Genomic DNA, 9,811 nt, shown 5'->3' on the forward strand with positions numbered 1-9,811 from the left:
AAAATCTCATGATTGTTTATAAGCAAGTCTAAAAATAAATGTCTTAAGAGTACATTTAAAACAGTCAACACTCGCACTCCGGAAAAATCTTTAGCGCTGCAACCGAAAAGGATCTATCACCAAAAGTCAAACACTTGGTTCTTGGGACTTGCAGGAGTAGCTGGTTATTAGTCCGTACCGCATAACGACCTGCAGCCTTGACTTGGAGAAGCTCTGTCAAGTTGGAGGGGGCCATGCCATTGAGACTGAGTCTTGTAGACAAGAAGAGCAACCTTGAATTGTATACGAAACTTTATGGGCAGCCAGTGTAACTTTATCAGTATAGGCGTGATGCGATCAAACCGAGGCTCCTGACAAATGACTCGAGCAGCGGCGTTAAGCACCCTTTGTAGCCGATCCTAATCTCGTACCCAGACCTCCTACGGTCAGTGACAGAGTGAGATCTGGGTACGAGATTAAGCCGATCCATCTGATACTGTGGGATTCCATACAATAGAAAGTTGCAGTAGTCAAAGTGAGAGGTGACAAAAGCGTGGATCAGGGTCTTGGTGGATTCCTCGGATAGGTATTTCCTAATTCTACGGATGCTGTCCCACGAAAAGCCTTGCTACATACACACTTTGCCAACATGCGTACTCATAGTACAGTCATGGAGCTATCAAACCAGGCACCCAGTTTGCGTATTAACCCAACGGGTTTGATTTCCGCAGCGCCTACATGAATGGCGCTAATGTTCACTTTCGATAGTTGTTGTCTTGACCCAATTATCAGGAACTCCGTCTTTTGGTCATTGAGTTTCAAGCTGATGATTAGCCATCCAACCCCTGACATCTGAAACATAAGCCTCCATGGCTTTGGTCGACTGCAGCATCCTGTGACATAGTGTCAAGATCCCGGCCGGAAGGAAAGGTACAATTCACGTATCATCTGCGTATTCCTGAACCTGTGGAAGGTGTTTCTTCTTCACATAAAATAGCCGAAAAAGCATACAATAAGAAAAGTATTGGTCCTAAACAGCTCCCCTGAGGAACTCCACTCGTGACATCAAAAGTCCCGAGACTTTCGTCCGTCAACAGTTACTCGTTGCCTCTTAGCAGCAAGGAAGGACTTAACCCAACGGAGAGCACGGTCGGTAACACCAAAGTCGTCTTCCAATATCTGAGTCATCATGCCATGATCAATGGTATCAAATGCGGAGCTAAGGTCTAGTAAGATCAACTTGAGAGCAACTTCTTGTATGTCCATGTTCAGGAGAATGTCATTTTGTACCCTAATTAGCGCAGTCTCCGTAGAATGATGTTGACGGTATGAAGATTGATTGCTTGGAAGAGGAGCAGTTCGAGCAGCTGGGGAATCACTGATCTATCAGCTGTGCTACAATGCTACAATATGCAATTGTTGGTGGACCAACAAAAGGAGCTAATAAGAGATCTTTTTTCGTCCAACAACATGGCGGCGATGACGTAACGCGAAACAGTACGGGAAATTTTAAAACTAAAAAAACGTTCTCTGGCTGACAATATAAAAGGGCACAAACTTTCGACAGCTCCGTGTCTGCAGTCATCCACGGGTGAAACGATATACGTATCAGTAATTCCAAAAAAATGCTTTTATGATAAACAGAACAAAAGATAAAAATTAAGATGTTAGAAGGAATACTTGACTCTGAAGAAGACGTCCGCTCAGGTTGTCGAAACGTCAGATAATGTCATCTCAAACAGTCCTTCTCAGGACTACACTCACCCGGACGATCGTACTTTACTTAATTATGACACGACTCCTGGGTTCAAACCATTTACCATATACGGAAAGGAACTGTACGTTTTGTCCTTGAAAGAGGGTCCCCAATAGGATTTTCGGGATCCGGGATTTGGCTTTTTTGGAACCCGGGATTCGGGACTCTAAAGGAATATGGGAGCGGGATTCGAAAAAACGTCACTTTGAAGCTCCGAGATCCGGGATTTCTGACGGCGAAAAATTAAAAACTCAACTTTCGCCTTCGTCAACGACGGAAACGACCGGAAATTTAAGCTGAGCATTCTCCACCACGCTGACACGTGCCTTTCGTTATCCCTATGGCGTGCTCTTTGTCTTGAAGTTTGGCGGTAATAAGATCCAGTTACACATGACCTTTGTTACTTGTAACCACATCACGTTTAATTTTTACAAAAAGTGTCTCGTTTATGCTGTAGCGCATAGGCCAAAATTCCCGGGGGGGGGGGGGAACTCGATATACCCCTAGGTGGGGAGGTGCGGCGCGGCCCCTCATACCCTGACCTTGTTTAAGACAAATATCGCTGATTTTCCTACCCTGTTTAGACAGAATTCCGATTTTTGATACCCTGTTAAAGACTGTTTATGTGCCCGGTGTCAATGCCAAAGTCAACGGAAGTCAATATTAGTTAACAAGAGCTTGTAAAAATTTTGCTGTTTATCGTCCGAGAAAAGATATCCAGTTTAAGACAAAAATTGATAAATCGATACCCTGATTAAGACAAACAATGATAAATTCGATACCCTGTTTAAGACAAAAATCCCGAAAAACTTACCCTGGCTGGCCGCACGTCCCCATTAAGCCCTTATAAGGGAGTACCTCCCCCCTCCCCCCCGGGCCAAAATTATACTCTATTTTTTGAAAATGTCGGACAGCACAGACATCGCTGTTCGCGACGTAAATGATATTATTGGTCAGTGTGGCTCATTTTTATGAGAAGGGAAAAAGCGGAAATAAGAAAGAAGTACAAATGGAAGAAGAAAAGACAAAAGAAGTACGAACAGAGACGAGAAGAGACAATTCACTTCATTGAACAAACAGTTAAATTTACAGCTGAAATTTCAGATAAGGAAACGACATTTCTGGAAACAAACATTGGCACTTACAAAGGCGAAAGGTTCAAGATCCATACATTAAAATTCAGTCCCAAACAAAAGGCATCATCTCGAGGCTCTGGCGAATTGTATGAGTTTATTCCCCAGAGCCTCGAGATGATGCACTTAGTTTAGGACTGAATTTTAATATATCGAAATCGGTCTATTCACTCCTTGATGTGTGCACGCACTTCAAACCTACTGCACCATTTCAACACAGGCACTTCTCCTCGTGCCATCCCCCGGGATCAAAAAAGGTTTCGTCAAAGGCGAAGCTCTGAGACTTTTCAGAACAAACTCTTAATAAAGAAAATTTTTTTTGAAGAGCTCAAACAAAATTTAAAATCAAGCCTACGCGAAAGAGGTTATCCCAAGAATCTTGCTCAAAGGACCCTCTCAGAAGCGCAGTTTAAAAACAGGAAACTGGAACTCCTTCGAAAACCACAGGAGAGCAAACGAATCTTTCCTTTCGTAACACAATACCACCCAGCAGCGACAAGTGGTTCCTGGTTCAAGTTGTCAGCTGCACTTGTAAATAGCCAACTGTAGCTTGCCTTCGGCCAATTGGGATTCTTAACAGCTATTGTTGAATGTTCTGTTTTGTTGTGATTGCGTTTCATTGGCCCTGAAAAGCCCTTATGGGGTGTGGTCAATTAAGTATGTATGTTTATATGTTCTCCAAGACTGCATAAAATGTTCCAGGAATTTTTGTTCACGCTAAGCATATTCAAACAGCCCAAAATCCAGGAGTTGGGTATCACGTTGTCACGCCAGTTTTTCGATAGTCAATCCAGCACATGGCCAAATTCCTTTTATCATTGATTCTTATTTGGTCGTCACTTAAGAAGAAAAAAACAAACTGCACGTTGCCATGAAAATAGCCCCTATCGAGTGCAAACCTACGTACTTAAAGCGGCGCCTTCTTGTTCAAAGGGGTTTAGTTCGATTCCTGAAAGAACCTGCGGTGCTGCGTCGGTATGGAAGGGGAACACAGAAATGGGTTTATCAACTGAGTCGATACGGTAAGTTGACCAGGGGACTTCAGCAAGCACGTTTTTTTTTCTTCCGGTTGCCGTCCGCTTCTCAAAAACGCGCGTGCTTAAGCTCCCTGAAGCTCGAAGAGGGCCAGTGCCCAGTCTCAAGACTAGCCCGAGCAGGTCTGGCGGCTCGAAGGAAGACAACACTTGTCCTCAAAATAAAAATCGATTCCAAAGCTTATGCACTTTGTATGGACTCAATTGCTTTTTTTCTTTCAGAAAGAAGAGCAAGTTATATTCAATTCTAAACATTAAAATAATTTTCCATTCCAAACATATTATATTCTATATACAACTGTCAAAAGACACCTAATTAACCCATTCCCATTTCATTTTAAAAACTCGAAGGGTTCCAGGACTATCCGGAAAAAGGTCATATCGGCGTATTTGATCCTGGAACCGAACAAGAGGAAGTCGCAATATCAGCGTCCTTCCCACAAGCTTTCTTGAAACTACGTTTCGGTCAGATATGTGGAAACGTAAAAGAAAAATTGACTTTATGCTTGTTGCTTTAACCCTATCAAGGAACTTACAGCACGGATTATTGAATGATATCGGCACTTGGGCACGATATTTCAATTGACCAAATATTAACTTAAATAACGCTGTATCACACTATATCACGTTAGGTAACAAAACCGCTCACCTAAAACCGTGCAAAGCTAATAAGCCTAGTTAAATTCATTGGCTTAAACAGCCCTTGTGGGTGTAGGGTGAACTAGTGGTTTATCAATCATACCGTACGGATTTCGGAAAGTCGACGGTAACTTACTGCGCATGCACAGGGTCACCTCTGGGATACCTCACGCGACATTTCCTTGGGTTTTAAGTAAAATATATTCCTAACCTCAAGGAAAAAATATCCCAAGAACCGACAAGATAGCCATTCACTTCAGAATGCAACTACGTCTTGGTATTTTTCCGCCGATCTGGGGTGCTTATGTTTCAAAACGGTTGGCCTTTCTGGGATTGTGCTTACTACATCCGCTGAGATACTCTTCAAAGTTTGGGAATCAAACAGCTTGCCTCGATTATCTAGCGGTAAACGATGCTCTTCTAAATCTTTCCCTTAGTATCATCTTTAAACTTACTGCCAAGTAAGAAACCCGCGTTTCCTTCATGTAACTTCAGCGCAAAGGGAAAGATTATTTCCGAGGATGCTATTCGATGTTAACCTCGCAGGATATCTGGCTCTGATTGACCAGAAAGTTAGTTGCCCGTTGTAAAACCAGAGTGCTTATAAACTCACACCCAGATCACCAAAGGAGGTCAGGCGGTCGCGTTTTCGTGCGAATTTCCTTCATGAAAAACTTGTACCAAATAACTATTCAATAATTTTAAATTTTTTCGAATTCAATTAATATTCTTAAATGTGAAAGCCATTTTTACCTTGAAAGTTTTCTTTGTAACTTCTGCTAATGCAAAAAAAAAACAATATTCGAGCAATATTGGCGAAACAGGGCACAGCATAGAGAAAAATAGGTTACCAATCGAACAAGAATTAATAAGTACATCTGACCAGCTTGGACAATTCTAAGAAAAATTTGATCATCTGATGTGAAACTCCAAACGAACTGAACTCATTTGAAGCAACTCTATCAAGACGTGGATGTCCCTGAGCTGCTAAATCGTGGTCTTCCTGTCTTGGGCGGTATTACAGGTTGTTCAACTCCTCCGCTTGGTTCCCTGTTCATGTGGTTGCTAAGAGACTCACTTAGCCTTTCTCTGAATAAAACGTCCGGAGGAGGGGGTGGGAGCTCGATATCCTCGCCATCCTGAAGATCCCCGGTGGGTGGGGGTGGCGGCATCTCTTGCAAGGAAGTGGATAACAGGCGCGACGAAGGGACTAGTAGCGAGTCGACGAACACCTCTTGGTCTGTACTAAGCGACGAGTTCCGATGAAAGACGTCTGAATCTGTCGACAGCCGAGAAGAAGTCCTTGATTTCGATTTAGGGGGGACTGGAGGGGGACTTTTCCCTTTCGCTGTACTGTTTTCTTTGAAATTCACATCTCCACTACTTGCATTTGAGGATACGTGGGTTGGAGAGGGCGAAGTTCGAAGTTCCGTCGTGCGGGGTGACGTGAGTGGTTTGGCACCAAATGAAGGTAAAGGCGGTGGAGGGGGTGGGGCAGGCGGTTGGGAACGGTCTATGGGTGGGGAAGGTGGTGGTGGAGGTGGCGACTCGCTGCGTTTCCTCCTGGATCGCCTGGCTGAACCCATGTTATTCCGACTCAAGTCACCGTTGTGTTCCTTTTCTTTGATGGTGCTTTCCTGAGGCTGCGTCAAAACCTCTTCCTGTTTCTTGGAAAACGATTTGCGAGGCACTGGCGGTGGGTCTAACACCAGGGTATGTTCTGGTACCACCTGAACCTGTTCAACTTGTTGAACCGGTTCTGTAGTTGAGCTGCTTTCATCCGCTTCCTCCCTGACTGACTGCAATCCGATACCACTGTTATCGATGTCAAAAGGTTTGGGATCCAGTGTATTGGGCGTAACTAGACCTGTGCTGTGTACCGAGGGTGTATCGGGCGATATCGGCTCAGGGATACTCTGTGAACACACAAAAACAACCATGATACTGTGAACAGAATATGTGTACGATTAAAGCTGCAGACTGCAGCAGGCTTAAAACGTAGGCGAAAATTAGAGGGGTTCGCTACCCATGCCATCCGGGTTTGATGCCGACCGAAGATATCGATCTACAAAATTAACCCGCCGATAGTTTTTCAAGCCAATGGAACACAAAACCCACAAATACAACCAAGCAAACACGGTTCATTTGAATAAAACACGATCTCACAATCACCAAATAATCATTTCCTCTTTCCTTTGGTATGCCGGGTTTGATTCGACCAAAATGAAAATTGTTGCGAGAAAAAGGCCCACGCGAAATTTGGGAGAAAGAAGCTGCCTTTTTCTGTTTGTGTTACGCTCGACGGACATGGGTTCCGTTTTTATGAGGAGAAAAGTTGTCCCCACAAAAAGCATCACTTTCTATGGGAGATAACATTTCATGCATTTGCTATAGAAGCGCGGCGAACAGTTCACCTGAGAAACAAGAAACTGGCAAGATCATCATCTGTCGAGGGTGGGGTCAGCCTTCAAACCGAGCCAAAGTTCTGCTACACGAACACTTTGTCTCAGCGACCCAGATCAACTCGGTCACGTGTACGCTATAAAGAGGTCTTCAAGGTGATATTATACGACCGACTACAGAAGCGATTAAACGGCATGACTTTTCTGTCACGTAAACACTCACGAAAGTTGACTTGTCTAAAAGGGTGACCAACGCATATCTACATGTTCCAGCACTTGGCAAAGTCCCTTTTTGACTTATGGCTGTTTCTGCTTACGTGGCCTCATACACCGTACTGCCAAGCCGGCTGGAGAGACCAGGACAGCCACAACACCGGGGACTTCATCCCCTACTCTTCTCGAATAGTGTGGAGGTTCTTCAACGTCCCACAGGGAACTTATGAACATAGAAGATATTTGTGAGACGGGGTTTACAGTCCTTATCCGGGAAGACTTGAAGTCTAACCATTTACGGATGTTATTACAAAGGCAGAACTTTCTTTCAGTTATTTTAAAATCCGGACTGTTGATCCGGGGGGGGGGGGGGGGAGGGGGGTTTGAACCCCCGATCTCCCGCAGCCCGACAGCCCGATGCAGCGGGGACCGGAACAACTTGGAACTACCTTTCTCCATAGATTCGAGGCCACGTCAGAGTGGGATAAAAACCACCCTTGAAAAAAAACGAAGACAAACAAAATGGACTCTTACCCGATCCTCAATGACGTTTCCCCTCTTCCATGCATCAGAAAACAGATTGCCAATTTTCTTCGAAGGTTTCTTGGGTTCAATTTTAGTTCTGCTGACCGAGAAACTCATGCTGCCTATAAAAAATCAAAAGCAAAATTAATCTAAAACAAAACAAAGAGTCTACGCTAAAACGAATGATGGACCTCCCTTCTTCCGGTCTGCGGCGAAAATAAAGAAACCTGACTGGTCCCAAACGAGTCCGTCCGCAAATTATGGACTTTCGGTTTTTCTGTGCAATCTCAGAAATCTCCACCCCACCCCCGCTTCCAGAACATCGAAGAGAAGCAGGCCATTATTATTTTCACAGGGGATACGCAATAAACACGCTACACGCAATAAACACAAGTAAAGTACAATAATAAGTTACCGCCGGGATGTATAGAAGAAGTGCCGATAGAGTCCTTGATCCTTTCAGCTTGAGATCTTGCTTTGGTTACTTGGATGTCTTTTGGTGTGTCTGCCTGTAAAATTCATAATTTAGACCTTTTTGTTAATAAAACACTTTCATGTTTTTGCGCTTGTAATTCTTGGAGGGTGGGGGGGGGGGGGGGAAGGGGCGGGGCATTTGATAGGCGCATGCTCAAAGTTTGCGTAGCTGAAATTCCATTTTGAGCACTGAGTGGATTTGCAGTCCTCGATGGTCCAGAATTCGACTCCTCTTCGTTTTGCTTATATTCACCTGGTTGCTTCCTTATAGAAGGGTTTCTTAACACAGCGCTTTTTTTTCTTTGACTTTTATCTAACACTTGTTAGGATGGAAAACATAATTCCAACCTGAGCCCTGGTCTCTGCAGTTTCTGCCTTTTGTCCTGTGGCGAAAGTTGATGATCTGCTAAATTTGTTTCTGTCCAGTGAAAACGCGATCTTGTCCATCTCATCTTGAGTCTCGGAAAAATCCACCAACATCTTGTACCCGAACTAAAAATAAAACAAAAAGACCCTTTCTCCAAGATTGTCATAGCACATATCTATTACCATCTCCGGTTGATACTATACTTCTCTTTGCTGTTTAAACAAACGGGTTTATTTTATCTTGAATTGATTTGCCTATGGCATCGACATCATTCAAGTTGTGTGCGTACCTTTGCCAGGCGGATGCCAACCACCCAGCGCTGCATAGTGTGGAGATCTTCCGCGCAAAAACAACGCACAGCTTTGGACTCCAAGTCGTGGAACTGAGGATGCTGAAAGTAATAAATATATCTTAAATATACAGTCTGTGAAGATTATAAACTCTTGTAGCCCCAAAGTAAAAGAAAATCTTTGTTGACGTCATTGTTTATCCTTTGTTTCATTAATCTATCGGTCAAATCGAAGCTTCAAATTTGAAGCCATGTTTACAAAAAAGCGCAGTCTCCAGGTAAGACAATCGCTGTCATACACAAACCAACATTCAAATAAGCTTCATTTATTCGAGTTTGTTTCCTCTCTTTTAGCTAAACGAAGAGAGAAATTAACTATTGCAAGGGGTTTTCCATTGTTTTATGGAAACTGCCCACAGGTTGCTGTAAACGAGGTTTCTAAATCTGTATGATTTTGATTCTGGGTGATGACGAGGTAAGAAGTTGCGAAGTTCCTTTTAAGGAAAAAAATCCAACAGCCAGAAAGTTGTTGCTATTTTAGTGTAAACAGAAGTTCGGTCAACTGGGTCCGGTCATTCAAAGCGCGATTGCCCAGACAGCCGATTCTGTAAATACTATAATCAATTATGACTAAAATCAGATCAAACTGATAATAATCCGCTTTGCTCCCAATTTTGATTAACCAAAAATCCTAATCCTTTGAAAGCATTCTCGAACGGAAGCTCAAACGTCGGTACACTTTTTATCAGGTATTATAGTTAATCCACTCTCCCAAAGCTTTCAGTTGCTCTGAACCGATTTTACCGGCTTATCACTGGCTACTCGATCTCAAAATAAGCGTATAGTGATTCCTACACTGTAAAGGAGAAAAATACGCAACAGTTCACAAAATGCCTTTGTGTGGTTCAACAAGGTTCTTCTTCCCCCAAGTAGTTTTATCATCTCAGATGGCAGCATAACATCGAAGCGAAGGATTGTTCATTCGTTTTCAGATTATTTT

General features: G+C 43.3%; 1 protein-coding gene across 3 annotated transcripts in view; it reads right to left on the bottom strand.

Annotated features, from left to right (window-relative positions):
• Positions 1 to 3,784: 3,784 nt before the first annotated feature.
• LOC138013291 (amyloid beta A4 precursor protein-binding family B member 1-interacting protein-like) overlaps positions 3,785 to 9,811 on the bottom strand; it is a 32,873-nt gene continuing 26,846 nt past the window's right edge. For 2 of the 3 annotated variants that reach the window (XM_068860328.1, XM_068860329.1), the window contains 5 exons: positions 8,812 to 8,913; positions 8,504 to 8,647; positions 8,097 to 8,190; positions 7,691 to 7,803; positions 3,786 to 6,457 (listed from right to left, as the gene is read on the bottom strand). In XM_068860328.1, coding sequence (XP_068716429.1) covers positions 5,504 to 6,457; positions 7,691 to 7,803; positions 8,097 to 8,190; positions 8,504 to 8,647; positions 8,812 to 8,913 — 1,407 coding nt within the window. In that variant the 3' untranslated portion in view covers positions 3,786 to 5,503. Of the gene's footprint in view, positions 6,458 to 7,690; positions 7,804 to 8,096; positions 8,191 to 8,503; positions 8,648 to 8,811; positions 8,914 to 9,811 lie in introns of all 3 variants that reach the window. The other variant, XM_068860327.1, reaches the window with a different exon arrangement.

Source organism: Montipora foliosa, chromosome 8 (assembly GCF_036669935.1).
Source record: "Montipora foliosa isolate CH-2021 chromosome 8, ASM3666993v2, whole genome shotgun sequence".
Taxonomy (NCBI): Eukaryota; Metazoa; Cnidaria; class Anthozoa; order Scleractinia; family Acroporidae; genus Montipora; species Montipora foliosa.